Genomic DNA, 21,757 nt, shown 5'->3' with positions numbered 1-21,757 from the left:
GTCGTGCAATGCAGGTTAGAGTGCCGTGGACCCAGGCTTGGCTGTGCACACAGGATTTCCGCCGGAAGTGCACAGGGGCCGGAGAAGCTTGCAAAGTCGCGGTTCCCAGCAATGCAGCCCAGCGAGGTGAGGCAAGGACTTACCTCCACCAAACTTGGGCTGAAGAGTCACTGGACTGTGGGGGTCACTTGGACGGTGTCGCTGGATTCGAGGGACCTCGCTCGTCGTGCTGAGAGGAGACCCAAGGGACCGGAGATGCAGCTTTTTGGTGCCTGCGGTTGCAGGGGGAAGATTCCGTCGACCCACGGGAGATTTCTTCGGAGCTTCTGGTGCAGAGAGGAGGCAGACTACCCCCACAGCATGCACAAGCAGGAAAACAGTCGAGAAGGCGGCAGGATCAGCGTTACAGAGTTGCAGTAGTCGTCTTTGCTACTATGTTGCAGGTTTGCAGGCTTCCAGCGCGGTCAGCGGTCGATTCCTTATCAGAAGGTGAAGAGGGAGATGCAGAGGAACTCGGCTGAGCTCATGCATTCATTATCTAAAGTTTCCCCAGAGACAGAGACCCTAAATAGCCAGAAAAGAGGGTTTGGCTACCTAGGAGAGAGGAAAGGCTACTAACACCTGAAGGAGCCTATCAGCAGGAGTCTCTGACGTCACCTGGTGGCACTGGCCACTCAGAGCAGTCCAGTGTGCCAGCAGCACCTCTGTTTCCAAGATGGCAGAGGTCTGGAGCACACTGGAGGAGCTCTGGGCACCTCCCAGGGGAGGTGCAGGTCAGGGGAGTGGTCACTCCCCTTTCCTTTGTCCAGTTTCGCGCCAGAGCAGGGGCTAAGGGGTCCCTGAACCGGTGTAGACTGGCTTATGCAGAATTGGGCACATCTGTGCCCAACAAAGCATTTCCAGAGGCTGGGGGAGGCTACTCCTCCCCTGCCTTCACACCATTTTCCAAAGGGAGAGGGTGTCACACCCTCTCTCAGAGGAAGTTCTTTGTTCTGCCATCCTGGGCCAGGCCTGGCTGGACCCCAGGAGGGCAGCTGCCTGTCTGAGGGGTTGGCAGCAGCAGCAGCTGCAGTGAAACCCCAGGAAGGGCAGTTTGGCAGTACCAGGGTCTGTGCTACAGACCACTGGGATCATGGGATTGTACCAACTATGCCAGGATGGTATAGAGAGGGCAATTCCATGATCATAGACATGTTACATGGCCATATTCGGAGTTACCATGGTGAAGCTACATATAGGTAGTGACCTATATGTAGTGCACGCATGTAATGGTGTCCCCGCACTCACAAAGTTCAGGGAATTGGCTCTGAACAATGTGGGGGCACCTTGGCTAGTGCCAGGGTGCCCTCACACTAAGTAACTTTGCACCTAACCTTTACCAGGTAAAGGTTAGACATATAGGTGACTTATAAGTTACTTAAGTGCAGTGTAAAATGGCTGTGAAATAACGTGGACGTTATTTCACTCAGGCTGCAGTGGCAGGCCTGTGTAAGAATTGTCAGAGCTCCCTATGGGTGGCAAAAGAAATGCTGCAGCCCATAGGGATCTCCTGGAACCCCAATACCCTGGGTACCTCAGTACCATATACTAGGGAATTATAAGGGTGTTCCAGTAAGCCAATGTAAATTGGTAAAAATGGTCACTAGCCTGTCAGTGACAATTTGGAAGTAATGAGAGAGCATAACCACTGAGGTTCTGGTTAGCAGAGCCTCAGTGAGACAGTTAGGCACCACACAGGGAACATATACATGCACACCTATGAGCACTGGGGCCCTGTGTGACAGGGTCCCAGTGACACATACATATAGGCCACAAACCTATGAGCACTGGGGTCCTGACCAGCAGGATCCCAGTGACACATAACAAACATACTGAAAACATAGTGTTTTCACTATGAGCACTGAGGCCTGGCTATCAGGATCCCAGTGAGACAGTGAAAACAGTGACAAACACCCTGACATACACTCACAAACAGGCCAAAAGTGGGGGTAACAAGGCTAGAAAGAGGCTACCTTCTCACACAACCCCCCCCCCCCCAAACGAAGGACAATAAGGCTAACCTTGGCCAGTTGAGACTTTATTGTCTAAGTGGTGATAAGTAGAGAGTAGCTCTGCAATAGACTGGTTACTCCCTTTATCATCCACTATATGGTTACTTCCCTGTGGGGATGTAAACCACCCTGTTTGAAGTTTTTTAGCTAACCAACAATGTGAAGATGTATTTTCAGAGTTTCTATCAGTAAGTTTTAGTTTAGAGCAGTGGGAATTATCCACTGAACCTATTTGTAATGATGGAAATGCCAGACAGGGATGCTGTCTCAGTAAAGCCATAGCTGGGCAAAAACTTTGTCCATTTGGCTGGAAGAGAGAACAGGGATGCTGTTTCTCTTGAGTTGGAGCAGGGCAGGGATGCTGTCCTATGAGCTCCACACTAGGGCAGGGATGCTGTCCTAAGTGTTGTGAGGTAGTGCAGGGTTTCTGCACTAAAGTTTCTCTGGGAGGGTTGGAGGGATGCTCCATGTTAACTAAAATGGTGCTCTTTTTGTCACCAATGTTAGTTATCCCACAGAGAGGTACTTCCACCTCAGGGAGTCCAGCTTTGCCAGCTGATGATTCCCTTGGAACAGGTGCCACCCCAGGAGAGGTTTCTCCCACCACAGGAATAGTATCCTGAATGGTAGGGTGGTTAGGGGATACTGTGATACCCTTTTTACCTGTTGATGGAGAGGGATCCTGAGTTTTCAGGCCTTCTCTCCTTTGCTTTTTCATTTCACTTGAAATGAGAGGGAACAATTCCTCAGGGATGCCCAGCATGGCTGCATGGGCATAAAACTCTACATCAGCCCAACCTGAGGCCTCTAGGTCATTACCTAAGAGACAGTCTACAGGTAAGCTAGGTGATACCACCACCTGCTTAGGGCCAGTAACTCCACCCCAACTAAACTGAATTATAGCTAAGGGAAGAAACTTAGTGGAGTTATGGACATCAATAATCTTATACTGTTGTCCAATGATGTGTTGTTCAGGAGGCACTAGGTTTTCAGTCACCAAAGTGAAACTGGCACCTGTGTCCCTGTAGGCCAAGGCCTCAACACCATTTATTGAAACTGTCTGCCTGTACTTATCCATTGTAAGGGGACAAGCAGCCAGTGTGGCAAGGCCAATGCCACTAGGTGTGACAGAAACTGTCTTGGGACTGATTACATCAGTTTCCACTATGGACCCATAAGTGAACCCAACTACACCCTTTGCTTGACTGTTGCCAGCAGTCCCACCACTAGTACCACTACTGCTAGGGGCACTAGAGCTTGATGTATTAGTGGTGGTAGGCTCAGGGGGTTTACCTGGACAGGACTTATCCCCTGGCCTATGGCCTCTGTTTTTACACACAAAGCACCAAGGCTTTTTAATGTGTGCAGGTTGGGAAGAAGAGGAAGAATTTGTTTTATCCCCACCCTCTGAAGAGTGTTTAAGATTTGAAGTGGGATCTTTGGTTTTACCCTTATCCCCATGCTTATCTTGAGATTTTTCACCATCTTTCTTCTTATTGCCATCTTTGTCACCCCCTGTATGAACTTTTCTGTTCACCCTTGTTCTGACCCATTTGTCTGCCTTCTTTCCCAATTCTTGGGGAGAGGTCAGATCAGAGTCTACCAGGTACTGGTGCAACCAATCAGACACACAATTATTAAGTATATGCTCTCTCAGGATTGTGTTATACAGGCTTTCATAATCAGTAACTTTACTGCCATGTAACCACCCCTCCAAGGCCTTCACTGAATGGTCAATGAAATCAACCCAGTCTTGTGAAGACTCCTTTTTGGTCTCTCTGAACTTTATCCTGTACTGTTCAGTGGTTAAGCCATAACCATCCAGGAGTGCATTCTTAAGAACTTGGAAATTATTAGCATCATTTTCTTTCACAGTAAGGAGCCTATCCCTACCTTTTCCACTAAATGATAGCCATAGGATAGCAGCCCACTGCTTTTGAGGGACATCCTGTACAGCACAGGCCCTCTCAAGTGCAGCAAACCACTTGTTAATGTCATCCCCCTCCTTATAAGGGGGAACTATCTTGTGCAGATTCCTGGAATCATGCTCTTTTGCAGGATGACTATGGGGAATACTGCTGCTGCCACCATGGGTATCTAAACCCAACTTCTGTCTTTCCCTCTCTATTTCTAAAGACTGTCTATCCAAATCCAGCTGTTGCTTCTTGAGCTTCAGTCTGGTTTGTTCCACTCTCAATCTATTGAGCTCCCTTTCTAACAATCTGTCATCAGGGTGGGTGGGAGGGACATTTCTAGATACAGAGGTATGATGGGAATGAACAGAAGGAGACCTGTCCCTTACAGAGGGCACCCTAACAGCTTGGCTACCAGCATAATGTGAGATCACATCCTCAGTATGGTGTGATTCAACCTCTGTACCAACTATGCTAGACTGTCTAGTAATGGGCAGGCTGAGAAGTTTCTTTCCTGAACCTTTTCCTGGGGGAGTCCCTGGATCAGATTGAGAACCATTAGCTACTTTTTCTACAGATTGGGCACTTATGGCCTTATCCTGTACTCTAAGCATATTAATTAACAGTTCTAAGGAAGGATTCTTCCCTACACTCAAACCTCTCTCTATGCAGAGACTCCTTGCTCCTTTCCAGCTAAGGTGATCATATGCAAGTTTGGACAGTTCAACTTTTTGGCCTGTGCCAGACATTTTTTAGAGAGAGTTAAAGTGATAGACAAAGAGAAAAAAGTTTTCAGAACTTTTTGGAAAGACAGAAAAAACTTTTTAAACTTTAAGAACTTTTTGAAAGTTTAGAAGTACTTTTCAGCACTTAGAAAAGAGTGAAAAGAGGAAATGCAAAACTTTTTGGCTATGTGTATATACACTGACCTTGTTTTGTATATTTTTCTCTTATGAAAAGTACAATGACAAGAGTGGTAAGTAGTCTCAAAGCACTTATCCCACCACTGCACAACCAATGTAGGAGGCTGGACTGGCTTGTAGTGAGTACCAAGGGGTACTTGCACCTTGCACCAGGCCCAGTTATCCCTTATTAGTGTATAGGGTGTCTAGCAGCTTAGGCTGATAGATAATGGTAGCTTAGCAAAGCAGCTCAGGCTGAACTAGGAGACGTGTGAAGCTACTACAGTACCACTTAGTGTCATATGCACAATATCATAAGAAAACACAATACACAGTTATACTAAAAATAAAGGTACTTTATTTTTATGACAATATGCCAAAGTATCTTAGAGTGTACCCTCAGTGAGAGGATAGGAAATATACACAAGATATATATACACAATAGCAAAAATATGCAGTATAGTCTTAGAAAACAGTGCAAACAATGTATAGTTACAATAGGATGCAATGGGGAAACATAGGGATAGGGGCAACACAAACCATATACTCCAAAAGTGGAATGCGAACCACGAATGGACCCCAAACCTATGTGACCTTGTAGAGGGTCGCTGGGACTATTAGAAAATAGTGAGAGTTAGAAAAATAACCCTCCCCAAGACCCTGAAAAGTGAGTGCAAAGTGCACCAAAGTTCCCCTAAGGACAAAATAGTCGTGTTAGAGGGAAAATGCAAGGAAAACACAAATCAGCAATGCAACAACGATGGATTCCTGACTGAGGGTACCTGTGGAACAAGGGGACCAAGTCCAAAAGTCACAAGCAACTCGGAGATGGGCAGATGCCCAAGAAATGCCAGCGGTTGGTGCAAAGAAGCTCTTACTAGGCTGAAGAACTGTGAATACTGCAGGAACGACAAGGGCTAGAGACTTCCCCTTTGGAGGATGGATCCACCACGCCTTGTAGAGTCGTGCAGAAGTATTTTCCCGCCGGATGGACGCCAACAAGCCTTGCTACACGCAAATCGTGCGTTTGGCGTTTTTGGACGCTGCTGGGGCCCAGGAGGGACCAGGAGGTCGCAAATTGGACCTGCAGAGAGAGGGGACGTCGAGCAAGACAAAGAGCCCTCACTGAAGCAGGTAGCACCCGGAGAAGTGCCAGAAACAGGCACTACGAGGATGCGTGAAACGGTGCTCGCCGAAGTTGCACAAAGGAGTCCCACGTCGCCGGAGACCAACTTAGAAAGTCGTGCAATGCAGGTTAGAGTGCCGTGGACCCAGGCTTGGCTGTGCACACAGGATTTCCGCCGGAAGTGCACAGGGGCCGGAGAAGCTTGCAAAGTCGCGGTTCCCAGCAATGCAGCCCAGCGAGGTGAGGCAAGGACTTACCTCCACCAAACTTGGGCTGAAGAGTCACTGGACTGTGGGGGTCACTTGGACGGTGTCGCTGGATTCGAGGGACCTCGCTCGTCGTGCTGAGAGGAGACCCAAGGGACCGGAGATGCAGCTTTTTGGTGCCTGCGGTTGCAGGGGGAAGATTCCGTCGACCCACGGGAGATTTCTTCGGAGCTTCTGGTGCAGAGAGGAGGCAGACTACCCCCACAGCATGCACAAGCAGGAAAACAGTCGAGAAGGCGGCAGGATCAGCGTTACAGAGTTGCAGTAGTCGTCTTTGCTACTATGTTGCAGGTTTGCAGGCTTCCAGCGCGGTCAGCGGTCGATTCCTTATCAGAAGGTGAAGAGGGAGATGCAGAGGAACTCGGCTGAGCTCATGCATTCATTATCTAAAGTTTCCCCAGAGACAGAGACCCTAAATAGCCAGAAAAGAGGGTTTGGCTACCTAGGAGAGAGGAAAGGCTACTAACACCTGAAGGAGCCTATCAGCAGGAGTCTCTGACGTCACCTGGTGGCACTGGCCACTCAGAGCAGTCCAGTGTGCCAGCAGCACCTCTGTTTCCAAGATGGCAGAGGTCTGGAGCACACTGGAGGAGCTCTGGGCACCTCCCAGGGGAGGTGCAGGTCAGGGGAGTGGTCACTCCCCTTTCCTTTGTCCAGTTTCGCGCCAGAGCAGGGGCTAAGGGGTCCCTGAACCGGTGTAGACTGGCTTATGCAGAATTGGGCACATCTGTGCCCAACAAAGCATTTCCAGAGGCTGGGGGAGGCTACTCCTCCCCTGCCTTCACACCATTTTCCAAAGGGAGAGGGTGTCACACCCTCTCTCAGAGGAAGTTCTTTGTTCTGCCATCCTGGGCCAGGCCTGGCTGGACCCCAGGAGGGCAGCTGCCTGTCTGAGGGGTTGGCAGCAGCAGCAGCTGCAGTGAAACCCCAGGAAGGGCAGTTTGGCAGTACCAGGGTCTGTGCTACAGACCACTGGGATCATGGGATTGTGCCAACTATGCCAGGATGGTATAGAGAGGGCAATTCCATGATCATAGACATGTTACATGGCCATATTCGGAGTTACCATGGTGAAGCTACATATAGGTAGTGACCTATATGTAGTGCACGCATGTAATGGTGTCCCCGCACTCACAAAGTTCAGGGAATTGGCTCTGAACAATGTGGGGGCACCTTGGCTAGTGCCAGGGTGCCCTCACACTAAGTAACTTTGCACCTAACCTTTACCAGGTAAAGGTTAGACATATAGGTGACTTATAAGTTACTTAAGTGCAGTGTAAAATGGCTGTGAAATAACGTGGACGTTATTTCACTCAGGCTGCAGTGGCAGGCCTGTGTAAGAATTGTCAGAGCTCCCTATGGGTGGCAAAAGAAATGCTGCAGCCCATAGGGATCTCCTGGAACCCCAATACCCTGGGTACCTCAGTACCATATACTAGGGAATTATAAGGGTGTTCCAGTAAGCCAATGTAAATTGGTAAAAATGGTCACTAGCCTGTCAGTGACAATTTGGAAGTAATGAGAGAGCATAACCACTGAGGTTCTGGTTAGCAGAGCCTCAGTGAGACAGTTAGGCACCACACAGGGAACATATACATGCACACCTATGAGCACTGGGGCCCTGTGTGACAGGGTCCCAGTGACACATACATATAGGCCACAAACCTATGAGCACTGGGGTCCTGACCAGCAGGATCCCAGTGACACATAACAAACATACTGAAAACATAGTGTTTTCACTATGAGCACTGAGGCCTGGCTATCAGGATCCCAGTGAGACAGTGAAAACAGTGACAAACACCCTGACATACACTCACAAACAGGCCAAAAGTGGGGGTAACAAGGCTAGAAAGAGGCTACCTTCTCACACTTCCCCCCTCCCCTGTCGGATGTCCGACTTAACTTGTCCGGCGAGGAGGTCGTCCGGCAGGGAACGGGTGCTTTCACCTCCAGCAGCGCCCTGCCATCAGGACACTGCCAGTCCGTATTACAGGTTGTAATACGGTTGACGGAGTCCTTTTGTCGGGGCAGGGCCGGAGGTGGAAGTGCCCATGGCCTCCACCTGCCAGAACGACTACTGCTGGATTTCTGCCCAAAATGTGAGAGAAATCCAGCAATACTCATAATATGGTGGGCGGAAGACTGCCAGCATGGTCGGTCTTCTGGCGACCACGTTTTTGGCAGTCTTTGAAAAAGACTGGCAAAGTCAAAATGAGGGCCATAATTTTAAGAATTTTGCCAGTGCACATACAACATCAAAAAATTCCACGTTTAACAAAAGTGCAAGTGCCTCATCATGCTGATTTATATCATATTTTAAAAATATTTGTTTTTATATCGAATGGTATTAAAATAACAATCAGCAAATGAACATTAAAATTTTGATGGCGCAGACCGCATATGCAATTTTTCTCTGCATCTAAAAAAGCTGCAAATTTTTCAGCTTGTATATAGCTAAAGTTCAGGGCTAGGTGGAGTTTTAATAGTACTAAACGTAGCTAGATGTCCGGGAGTGCTGATAAGTATGGGAATACCCTCCTATGTTCCCAAGAGTCTGCCATATTCTTAGCTGATGGTCTTTTCCCAACATACTTATATTAGTCAGTCTAGACTTTCTTCTATTGGCCATTTTCAGATCAGCTTTCAAAAGATGGGAGGCGTCCGTTATCTTAAATTCTTCCATTTTTAGGCCCCTTCGCAATAACTGCTAGTCTTTTCCTTACCTGCACCTCCCACCTTAACTAACTCCTTACTGTCTCAACAGCACATAAGACTGATATCTTCTGACCCTCTGAGGGCCAAAGTTTGTCTCAACATTTCAGGGTTGCTTTAAAGGCAATGAATTTCTACACCTGCAGGTTCCCATCCAGACTTATTGCCTGGGTAATCGCACTATTTGGGAAGGTGAACAATTTTTTCAGGCACTTATTCTGACATCCCATCTTATCTCCATACTGAACGACAAAACGTCAGCCCGTAGAGACATTGAAAAGGGACCATTGCATTGTAAGCTGTCAAGAGGGGAAACCAGGAGGGACCAACAAAAAGTTTCTTAAAACGGACTAAGCCTCCAACTGTTGCTGACGCCCACATCGCCACCAGTTCTTTATATAGGGCCCAGCTCAGCTGACTTGTGACCATCATCCCAAGGTACTCATAGGACGATACCACCTCAACCCTACTATTCGCTAGCAACTATTTATAGTTAGATTTTTTTTTCCCGCAAAGGCAATTATTTTAGTTTTATTCCAAATTCACTTTAATTTGTTAACCTCACAATAATTATTAAATCCAGTCAATTTTCTTTGTAAACCTACTCTGGTCAAATCCCAAATTGCCAAATTGTCTGCACAGAGTAGGCATGGCACATGTCTACCCTCTATTTTCAATTAGCAAGATTGGGTCACCCCCAAAACCACTGAAAGATTTGCTAGGGACAAGCAAGACGGCGTAGGGGTAAGGCCACAACCCTGCCTTAATCCATTTCCTAAGGCTATTCTTCCTGAAAGGCCCCTTTCCAAATCAAGTTCTACTTGGGCCCAATTTCCAGAATGCAATTCCTGCAGTATTACCAGTAAACATTGGGGACATCCTCTGCTGTCTTAATTTTGCCCGTAAAGTGCTCCTATCTACCAAATCGAAAGCCAAACTAAAATGACCGAAGCAGCAGAATAAACTCCCAGATGTTTCCTTTGCCTTCAGCCCACAGGCTAAACCAATGGTCTATAGTTGAGTGCCCGGACTTAAAGTCCCCCTTGTTCCAAAGGTACAATTCCATTACCTTTTAAAACACAAAAAGAGAGTGTCGGGAGTGGTTCACTCCCACACTTGCTCCTGAATGGATTACAGAATCGTCGAAAGTTACACAACACCCCCCCCCCCACACCTCTAGTGTTTCGACAATAATTCCATTACCCTCTAGCCATTCTTCAATGAACTAATAATGACTGTAGTATACAATTTTGCTCCAACATCCAGCAGACTTATCCAGTGGTAATTGCCTGGTATATTCCTCATCTTTTTTATATAATGGTTTAATTATTGCTCTCTTCCTGTTGGACGGGAATGTACTGGACTTGTTTTTTGCTATAAAAACGTTAAAAAAAATAAATAAATAATAATAATGTGTCCACCACATTGGGTTAGACTTAACCACAATTGCTGGAAGATTATTTGGTCCTGCTGCTTTAGGTAAATTGAGGGAGATGATAAAAGGTGGTAAAGATTGAACAGAGAAGGACTCCAAGGCTTCATCACTCAATTTTACCCAGCTCTCCCTCATAGTTACCCCCCCAGTCAGATTCAGACACCATACATCTTAACGAGGGGGGCCTATTTCCATACCTTCCTTGGACCAATTTCAAAAACTTCCTCGTATCCTTTTCCTGCAGGGTCCTAATCATAATATCCTAATTTGCCTGGAAGTAGGCCTTCTTTGTCTTAACCAAGGCCTCATATTCCCTTTTCTTACTATTATAGGGCTAATTTGCATTTACCAAGTCCATGAAACACCTCAATTTACCTGTTTTCCTTAGCTCCTTCCTAGTGAATACACACTCCTCATAAAACAACTGCTGCTTGGCCAGCTGGCAAGATAAATATTTTAGTTCTTTCTTATTGCATAGCATTACTACTGGAGTCGAGCGATTGACTACCTTATCAATAGTTTTTGAATACCATGTCAGGATTGGTTTACCTACAGCCCTATCACTGTCTATCTCATTAATGATTTGATACGGTCTCAGATGGTCTAAGTATACTTCGTCTACCTTCATTGTCAAACGTTTTTGAAAGTCTACTACCATCGGGACAGCCCGTTTCCTAAATATTGGTGCAACCGCTAGGGACATTTTTAATCCCCAATGATCACTACCCCCTGTTCCTAACAACCTGAACTCTGTGTAGAGATCAAAAACGATGTCTGAATAAATTAATAATCAGGTGGGCACTGCTGGTTCCAATGTATAAATGTTTGAGCTGCTGGCAGATCGTCCTTAAAGCGACCATTTAAACATATAAACCCTAATTCGAAGAGTCATTTTTTATTTCAAACTTTGAGCATATTTTGGGAAAATTGCGGTGGTGATCCCTTAGCTCTCTAACAAATCTATTGCACTAGTGTCGGCCTTTTCTGGGTGAAGACATAGATTAAAGCCTCCTAAAAGGAGAATCAGTGGTTCGTAGAGGGATTTGATCTGTCACTCTCTCTTTTGGCTGTAGCGGGAGAGTTACTTAGGCATCATGATTATACCTCGCCACCCAGGAGACGGACGGGCGTGTTTCTCCCGCGCCCCCTCCCTTCACTAAATTTAGCTGTTCCTTCTTTAAGCTGCATGATTTGCCAACAAGAGAAGTTCAGGGCTGGGAGATTCTACCTCCATTGACCACACTATTCTTAATCCTATTTTGTTTAGAGCTTCTCTAACCTCTAATACCAAGTCTACAAACATAGTAGAAGTAAATCTATTTTTTTTTATTTCTCTACCTGCTTTGGGCTGGGTGAAGGTTATGTACTCAATATCTTTTGGGTCAACCTTCTCCAGTGCCTTACAGGGTGAGAATGCAGTCAGAATACTTGACATATTCAATGACTTCCATTCATTCACGTTCTTTCCTTTTTGGGTCACCTCCCAATGAACAAGTTACTTACCTTTGGTAACTTATTATCTGGTAGACTCTATCTAGCTGCAGGTTACTTACCTTTAAAATTTCCTGGCGTTCGCTTGGAATCTGGAACTTTTGCAGAGCAGTACCCTTGCGTGCGCTGTTGGGTGGCATCGTTCGGATCGTCGTGGTGTTGTTCGAGCCATCTGTGATATCGCAGTCGGCTATAAAGTCACCACCCAGGCGTGCGTAAGTCGGTTCCTTTTCCACACACTTCTATGCCCGAAGCGCAGTGCCATGGACAGAACTAACAATTTGTCTGTGCCAAAAATACTAGGGCTCTGAAAGGGACAATACCTGAACTAGCAGAAGTGTCCACAGAACAGGGAGTCATGGGTTGGTGTAAGGTATCTGCAGTAGATGGTCTCTACCAGATAATACCTTACTGAAGGTAAGTAACTTGTGCATCTGATAGACTTCTAGCTGCAGATTCCTTACCTTTAGAATAGATACCCAAGCCAGAACCTCTGGACTGTGGACATATCTTCTCACACTAAAAAGTCCTATAGGACCGAACGGGCAAAGCACCCGTCTTTACGGACCTGATTGTCCAGGCAGTAATGCCTGGCGAACATGTGCAAGGGCATCTGCATCGCTGCCTGACATATATCCAGGACTGGAATACCCTGTGCTGATACAGTGGTAGCAGCCTTGCCTGTGGTGGAATGAGCTCTGAATACCTCATGAGGCTGCTTCTTGGCCAACGTGTTGCAGATCTTAATGCAGAGAAATACCCAGCACTAAATGGTTATCTTCAGCACTGCCTGACCTTTCTTTGCTCCCACGTACTCTACAAAGAGTTGGTCACTGTAGGAAGTTGGCTCTGTATATACTATATCAAAATGAGGTAGTGTGCACAGAGTCCAGGGGTTTCACAGGGGCTAACGCAGATAATACTAATGCTCCTTTTGTGGTAGTGTGGTCGAGCAGTTAGGCTTTTTAGAGGGTAGTGTATTGTACACACACAGAAAATAGAAGCAGCACACAATCAATGACTTAACTCCAGACCAGTGGTTTTTAAATAGTAAACATATATTTTTCTCAATTTATTTTAAGAACCACAAGATTCAAGTTGCAGGTAAGTACCTTGAAAGTTTTGTATTTCGCACAGGTATCAACAGTACTTTGTTTGAAATAGGTAAGTAATATACAGTGTTTGAAATATTGGAAATAATCTGTTTTAAAAATGGACACAGTGCGATTTCCAGTAACATTTCCTAGGGGAAAGGAATGTTAGGTTGTTTTACAGGTAAGTACAACACTTACAGTTTCAGTCTCTGGATTTTGGGAAGTCCACCGGTTGGGGTTCAAGTTAACCCCACACACCCACCACCACGGGGCCGGACGGGTGCAAAGGTAAAAGTTGAGCAAATTTATCATGGGCTCTTACGGAGACAGGGGGGTACTCAAAATCAGGACTGCCTGCAGGTGAGTATCCGCAGCTTGTAGGGCAGACGGGGGGATTACAAGAGCACTGAAGGGACCACAAGTAGGCACCAAACACACACCCTCAGCAGGCCAGGGCGGCTGGGTGTAGAGTGAAAACAGGATGTCTGGTTTTCAATGCTGTTCTAAGAGGAGACCCGAGGGTCAATCGGAGGCTGCATGTAAGGTCCAGGGGGGTGTCTGGGGCACACCACCAGTCGGACAGGGAGGAGGGCAGCCTGCTGAACGTTTAGGCACCGGGGCCGGTTCCTCCAAGGCCTGGGGGCTGCGGGTGCAGTGTGGTGTTAGGTGTTGAATATCTTTGTCCGGAGCTTTGCGGTCAGGAGGGTTCTCGGGATTCCCTCTGCAGGTGTCCTTGTGAAGGGGTGGAGAGCTCAACCTAGGGTGAGCACTTGCTTGCAATCGCCTGGGGACCCTCTCTTGCTGGGTGGACCACCTGGACACGGGCTGTGGGCGTCTGGTGCACAGGGGTCAAGACTCACGCATCCTGAGTGAGGTGAGAGTCCTTGGTTGTAGGTTTCTTTAGACAGAACCGCCCCCCTTGGGAGTTCTTGGTACTTTTGGGTACAGGGCAGTCCTCTGGAGCTGGCAGAGGTCACATGTGCACACTGGATGTGTCACTGTTCTTTTTGCAGGTTCTTTGAAGCAGGAGACAGGCTGTTGTGGCTGGGGACAAAGCAGTTGTTGTCTTCCCTCTTCTCTGCTTGGGGTTTAAGCTTAGCAGTTCTTCTTCTTGTAGGTCGCTAGGAAACTGGTGAGCCGGGTTCCGGGAAGCCCTTAGATTTAGGGGCGTTTATGGGGGCCAGGGGGCAGTAGCTAATGGCTACTGTCCCTGAGGGTGGCTACACCCTCCTTGTCCCACTCCCTTTAGGAAGGGCGACACATTCCTATCGTTATTGGTTCTTGTCCTCCAAACTAAGATGGAGGATTCTGCAGGGAGGGGGTCACCTCAGCTCTGGACACCTAAGGGGTGGTCCTGGCTGGGGTGGTCACTCCTCCCTGTTTTCCCTAATTTTCCCGCCGGACTTGCCGCCAAAAATGGAGCTTTGTCTGGGGGGCAGGCATCTCCACTAGCTGGAGTGCCCTGGGGCACTGTAACCTGAGGCTTGAGCCGTTCAGGTTCACTGCCAGGTGTTACAGTTCCTGCAGGTGGGAGGTATGACCCATCCAGGGCAGGCTTCTGTTTCTGACCACAGAGTGCACAAAGGCAAACACCCCATATGATCAGAAACTTGTCTGAAAGTGGCAGGATGGCACAGAGCCGTCAGTCCTACACTAGCAGTTTGGCTAACATACAAGGGGCATCTCGAAGATGCCCTCTGTGTGCATTTTTCAGTAAATCCCACACTGGCAACCGTGTGAATTTATTGTGCTGAGAAGTTTGATACCAAGCGTCCCAGTATTCAGTGATGCCATTAGGGTGCTGTGGAGTTCGTAATGACAAACTCCCAGACCATATACCCAAAATGGCTACATTGCACTTAAATTGTCTAAGAATGAACTTAGACACTGTTGGGGTATATTTCTTAGGCAGCTATGCCCTCACTTCTGGTATAGTGCACCCTGTCTTAGGGCTGTAAGGCCTGCTAGAGGGGTGACTTACCCATGTCACAGGTAGTGGTTTGTGGGCATGGCACCCTGAGAGGGGTGCCATGTCGACTTTGTCTTTTTCTTCCCACCAGCACACACAAGCTTCAAGGCAGTGTGCATGTGCTGAGTGAGGGGTCCCCTAGGGTAGCAAAATATATGCTGCAGCCCTTAGAGACCTTCCCTGGCCACAGGGCCCTCTGTACCTTGGGTACCCTTTACAAGGGACTTAACTATGTGCCAGTGCTGTGCCAATTGTGGAAACAAGGATACAGTTTTTTGGAAAGAACACTGGTGTTGAGGCCTGGTTAGCAGGGTCCCAGCACACTTTCAATCAAAGTTGGCATCAACATTAGGAAAAAAGTGGCACTTTCCTACAGTCACCCACCCTGAACTTTTTTTTGTCCGGTCTAGGTAGAACGACAACGCTCGTTTTGGGTCTAGCCAATGGAATTGCTCCTCTTCCATAGAGGGATGCAGTTGAGCAAAGAAGGTTGGCATGGTGATGTTCTGATCCAGGTGAAATGGAGTCACCACCTGGGGAGGGGGGGGGGGGGGGGGAAAGAGGCATGAGTTCTACCACCTTGTCCAGGATCATGGTGAGATGCAGGGGCTTAGATGAGAGATCCTGCATCTCACTCAATCTCCTGGCAGATGTTATTGCCACTAAGAAGACTGTCTTGATGGTGAGCAGCCGGAGGGGATAGTTGTGCAGGTGGCTCCAAAGGAGCACACATGAGAAAAGTGAGGACCAGATTTATGTTGCCCTGAGGCATGAAAAAGGGCATAGGATGATACATATGTACAAGCCCTTCAAGAAATCCATTATTCAAATCTCCAGTTGTACATAAAGGCTGATCATGCAACCGAAGTAACGCCAAAAAGGCTGAAGGATACCCTTTGAGAGTGCCCAATATAGATCCCTGCTGGGCAAGGAACAACACAAAGAGAAGAATGTCCGAGTCAGAAAGGGGTCAGTAGATCTTTCTGTACAATAAAGTACAAAGCGTTTTGAACGGCAGGCATATACCGTCTTAGTGGAGGGATGCCTGGCTGGCAAAATAACTTTACAGACTTCAGGAGTACAGTCAAAGCCTGTCAGCTGCCACTGGTCAAACTCAACGCATGTAGGCGCAGAGTTGACAGGTTTGGGTGGAGAACCTTCCCCTCCTGCTGTTACAGAAGATCTTCCCGAAGGGGCAGCCTGATTGGAGGATTGATGCTCATTTTCAAAAGATTGAGATACCAAACTCTCCATGCCCAGTCCAGAGCAACCAGAATTACTTGTGCCCGGTCGTTCTTGATGTTCTTGAGAACTCTGGTCAGACGTGGTATGGGCGGAAAGGCCTGAGCTCCACTTGCGATGTAAAACGTTACAGAGCGAGTGCGGCTGTGGAAACTCCATTACAAAATACTGCTGACATTGCGTTTTCTCTTTGGAGGTGAACAGAACTAACCAAGGCTCTCCTCACTGCTGAAAAAGTCCTTGTGCCACCTCCGGATAGAGACAACAATTGTGATCTGCTAGGCATCGACGGCTGAGTTAGTCTGCCCTGGCATTCAGAGAACCTGACAGGTGTTGAACCACCAGGGTTAGGTCCTGCTGTTCCAGCCATGTCCAGAGATGCAAGGCCTCTTGACAAAGGGTCCACCACCCCACACCGCCCTTCTTGTTGCAGTACCACATTACGGTGGTGCTGTCCGTGAACACCTGCTTCATCTTCCCTTTGACAACAGGAAGAAATGCCTTCAATGCCAGTCTGATCACCCGAAGCCCCAGTAAGTTTATTTAGAGTCCAGATTCCACCGGGAAACAAAAGCCTCTGATCTCCATCTCTCCCAGATGGCCTCCCCATCCCAGAAGTGACGCATCTGTCACTACTGTGAGATTTGGCTGGGGAAGCGAGAGGAGTCTGCCTCTGACCCAATCGCAGTTCATTAACTACCACTGTAGATATTTTGCAGTTCCCTCCAAGATCTGAACCGTGTCGGTGAGATTTCCCTGATGTTGTGCCCATTGGAACTTCAGGTCTCACTGGAGAGCCCTCATATGCCATCTGGCATGTTTTACTATCAGGATAGAGGAGGCCATGAGGCCCAACAGCATCAGAGCCTGTCTCACTGAAATCCAGGATAGAGGCTAAGACACCAGAATCATAACCTGAATATCCTGAACTTGCTACTTGGGAGGATAGGCCCTAAACTGCACTGTGTCCAGAACAGCTCCAATGGGGATCATCTTAGACTGAGTCAGGTGTGACTTCAGCACATTTATAGTGAACTCCAGTAAATTCAGGAGGTTCGCCATAGTCTGAAGGTTGGTGACAACAGCCTGGAGCGAAGGAGCCTTCAATAGCCAGTCGTCAAGGTAGTGGAAGACCGAAACCCCTAGCCTGCGCAGATGAGATACGACCACAGCCATCACCTTGGAGAACACCTGGGGGGTGCTGGTGAGGCCAAAGGGGAGCTTGGTAAACTGAAGTGCTCGTGGCCCACATTGTACATCGGGTAACTCCTGTGGGCAGGTAGGATGTGGCTATAGAAATATGCATCCTGCAAGTCCAACGCTACAATCCAACAATCCAGTCTCCTTGATCTAGGGCAGACAAGACCTGAGCGAGAGTGAGCATGTTATATTTCTCCTTTTTGAGGAAGACATTGACATCCTGCAAATCCAGAATAGGGCAAAGGCCCTTGTTCTTTTTTGGGTATCAGAAAGTAGCAGGAATAACAACCACTGTCTACTTCTGATATCGCAACTTTTTCTATTGCTCCCTTGGCCAAGAAAGCCGCAACTTCCTCGTGGAGCAAAACCAATTGAGACTCCATCAGCTGTTCTTTTGAGGTAGGCACTGGGGGAGGGAACGACTGGAATGGAAGGGCATAGCCCTTCTGTATGATCTGCAAGACCGCTTTGTCTGATGTTCTGGATCAATATAACGGAGATTAAATTAAATCCACCCTCCTACTGGATGTACATGGTCTTGCAGAATCACACTAGGAGGGCTTGGATGCTGTGAAGGCAGGGGGGCTTGGTTGTGGCTGACTTCTGGCCAGATCCCCTGGGTCGGAAGGCACCACGTCCCTGCACAAGATGTTGGCCTAGCAGAGGACGGTGACTGGTCTGTGGATGGCGTGGTGGCGTGTTCCTTCCAAAGCCTCAAAAGGAGCAAAAGACAGACTGGGTTTGAGGGGTCGCCTTGAGGCTCAAGGTCCTGGCCATAGCCCAGGAGTCCCTGAAGTGCTCCAGCACAGTCTACCTTTTCACCAAAAAGGCTGAAGGGCATGTCCATAAGGTTTGCCTGGACATCCCCCATAAAGCCAGAGGTACGTAGCCAAGCGTGGTGTTTATGGACCAGTGTCGAGGAAATCAGCCTACTCAGCAAGCTTGTCATGTCCAAACCACACTTGATGATAAACATGGCTGCATCTCTCCCATCTTTGAATACCTGTGAGAGTGGCCAGCATGTCCTCCAGGACCTGAGGCAGCACCTGCACCACCGTTTCCCATAAAGTATGGGGAAAATGGCCCAGTATGGGCATGAGATGTTTACCAACCTCAATGCCAGGCTGGAGGAAGAAAACGTATCCTTTCTCAATTGGTCCAGCATCTTGGATTCCCTATCCGGTGGAGCGGAAGGGAAGGCGCCATGGTAAGTGGAGGCCTGGACCCCCAAGCTCCCTGGGGTGGGATGTTGTGTGAGTAAGCTAGGGTCGCCCAAAGCCTGGTGATGGCAGCAGCCATCTGTCCTATTTACAGGTGTCCCTGTGCTGGGTTTGGACCATGTCCCCAGCAGGACATCAGTTAGGGCTTCATTAAAGGAAAACATGGGTTCCAATGTGGAAACCCTTGGCTGAAGTACCTGTCAGTAGGTTGGTCCTGAACAGCACCATAGGCAGATCTAGAGCCAGGACCTCTTGTTCCCTATGCACCACCATTGCATACAATGCACCCTCCTCCATAGCTACAGTAGGAGGTGGGAGCATACCAGTATCTGGAGGGGTGTCCACTCTACTGGCCTCTCCTAGCTCCTCATACCAGTCCAAAGGTTCTAACTGGGATGCTAGAGGGTCCTGAGACCCCTCACATTCCTCGCCAGTGCCTGGCTGTTCTTAGAAATGCTCAGGCAATGATCTGGCACTTGTGGGCGCCGTCGGCGCCAGAGTATGCATTGGCCGACGCCATTCTGGCATCAGTTATAAGAATGGGGCTATTGCCACCGGTGGGCGCTGGTGGTGCCAGGAGTGTCTACGTCAGGAGCGACACTGGAGGAGGTCGACTGTGTGGGCCTCGTGTTCTGGATCCAATATTGTATCCAAGAGATCCCCATCGGTGCGGAGGTCGAAGCCTCCGGAATGGAACCTTACAGGGCCACTGCTGACCTCGCAGGGCCTGAAGGCGCTCCGGCAGGGCTACACCACTCAAATATGAGAGCATGGCCCTGAAAAACTCTTTAAGTTGAGTGGGGGTTGTTTGACCCTTACCCCTTTTCTGGAAGCTCGGAGTCGGCCCTGATAACTGTTACATAGAACCATGCCTAGAGCGTCGACGTTCCTGGCTCTCCTCGTCGGCCGACGGGTAAGGTGAAGTCAAAGTCTGCTTAGACTTCCTCTTTTTGTACCTCTTCCCGGAGTGCCGGAGGACTTTGAGTGGGATGAATAGGACTTGGGGCTCCTGGAGCAGTGCCGCAACCTCATCCTCGACTGGGACTGTGACCTTTGAGGAGTGGCGCCTGCAGATATCGACTGCCAGGCCACCATTAGCTTCAAAGCTTTTGGAGCCATGGCCTGCCAATTCCTTAGAACAATTCAGCTTGGGAACCTTTCCTGCTCTAACAGTAGAGTGGGTATCACCAGTATCAATCAAGAATGATAAGGGGTGGCCGTTCACTTAACCATCCATGAATGGACCACTCTGTTCTACCTCTAAGGTTGCGCTAAGCACGCAATCCTCCTCCCCTCTCAGGCACCGTAATTCTGACAGATCTGAACTGTAATCCCTGTCTGCTTGTATCATAAGGTACTGTTGAGACATACCTCGATTCACAAATGGAATATTATTCACATTGGAGACAGGTTTTAGGTTATATCTGGAATCATTTGCATTCTTTTGTGGCATTGGGGCTTGTGGAACATGCATTGCTGGAAGTTGGTGTACATTAATGTTTTGTGCTCTGTGTCTGTATGTATACTGTGTCTGAATAGGAATATTAGCCTGAGATTATACAAATCTGCCTTGTGTAATGTAACTGGTGCTCATGTAAAGCTCTCCAATACCCTTACATTGTGTTTGCCCTATATAAAACTGCAAACAAATAACTATACTTCAAATTCCATAGCATTTGTCCAGTCTTTTCCAAGGAACTCATCCTAAATTTAGACAAGGAAGTAGATTTGCAAATTTGCAATGAGTAGTTCACATCACATCAAATCAGACAGAATCACGGGAAAGCACAACACATGTTGTGTGATGCACTTCAGTCAAAATTACCTTGGAGTTTCTGGTCCATAGAACATCATAACGCATGACAGGATAAATCATGTCTGGGCCTTGTGAGGTGTCGTAACCTCAGTAACATATCTCTTTACAAGCAAACATACTTGTTCAGTGCAGTGTTATAGAGAGTTTGTGGTAATTGTATTGCTCCTCAGGGAGATGACTTTGTCTTAAGAGGTTGAAACACAGTTTGACCAAAGGCTGTAGCTTCCTGGCTAGGGATGACAATGTTTTGGACTTCTGCTAGAGTAACATAGCCCGGTGTTGATTGATTGAACGCTACTTAAAACTGTATTTTTTATTATTCTTTTTCCATGAGAGTCCCGGAGCGCTTTTTGCCCTGCGCTCTGCTGGTGTGTATCATGGCTTCATAGCGCTTTGTTTATATTTACTTTAAGCCACGTTGTGCAGCAGTCCATGCTGCTGTGCAACACATCTAAAGAAAAAACATTGGCAACGATAATAGTTCTTACATTGGTGAAAGCTATTGGCTTTGCTAAAGCTTGTTATAATGGGGTTTTACAACCATGTTTTTGAATTCCTTGCCTCTAGAATATGAAAATGCATACAATAAGGTTGTTTTTCATATAAAGAGCTCCTTTTCTCCCAGTTAATTCACCCCCATTCCATTGTTCCTTCTAAAATACCTGATAAATTTAGTTTAAGTGAGTGTTTTTATTGTGAATGTCTTAAGCTCTTGGTGATAAGTATTGAAGAATTTCATTGTTTAAGACATTGTGGTCATATCCTCTGCACTGGAGCAGCCCCCTTGTGATGTACTGACATGCAGATCATTCATCTTGTGCCTGATGTTTAATGACCAATCTTTTTGTTCTGTTTTGTCCAGGTTTCCTTTTAGCCCCATGGATTCTGAAGATTTACTCCAGTGTCCATATGACAAAAATCATCTGATCCGGCCAAGCAGGTTCCCTTATCATCTGGTGAAATGCAGAGAGGTATGTTGGAGCCACTGGTGCTACACAAGTAGACATGAAATGATACGACCTGTTCCCTAAAATATATTTGTGTTTGTTCCAAGAAGGTACCACATCTGCAGTAGCCATGGGTAGCTATGTATTTTGGAGTCATCCTGTACTTTCGGAATATGCGCTTGTTGAGTAACCGATTCCCATTTAGACATCCTAGAAATATGTCATTGCTCTGGTCCTCAAGAAATCATGTTGCAAACCTTGCTACAGATGTATTTCCCTTAGCATCAATCAGTACTCTAAGGAGCCCTCTGGTCATTATGTGATGATTAAAGGTATTTTGCAGCATGAACTTTTTCTAGATCCATAAGATGTG

The 21,757-nt window shown here is 47.5% G+C and overlaps 1 protein-coding gene across 2 annotated transcripts in view; it reads left to right on the top strand.

Moving 5' to 3' along the window:
- GTSF1 (gametocyte specific factor 1) overlaps nt 1-21,757 on the top strand; it is a 795,979-nt gene that overhangs the window by 108,742 nt on the left and 665,480 nt on the right. For both annotated transcript variants that reach the window (XM_069231025.1, XM_069231026.1), the window contains exon 2: nt 21,300-21,408. In XM_069231025.1, coding sequence (XP_069087126.1) covers nt 21,316-21,408 — 93 coding nt within the window. In that variant the 5' untranslated portion in view covers nt 21,300-21,315. The remainder of the gene's footprint in view (nt 1-21,299; nt 21,409-21,757) is intronic.

This window comes from Pleurodeles waltl, chromosome 4_2 (genome assembly GCF_031143425.1).
Source record: "Pleurodeles waltl isolate 20211129_DDA chromosome 4_2, aPleWal1.hap1.20221129, whole genome shotgun sequence".
Lineage (NCBI taxonomy): Eukaryota > Metazoa > Chordata > Amphibia > Caudata > Salamandridae > Pleurodeles > Pleurodeles waltl.
This window is presented reverse-complemented; position numbering and strand designations above follow the sequence as displayed.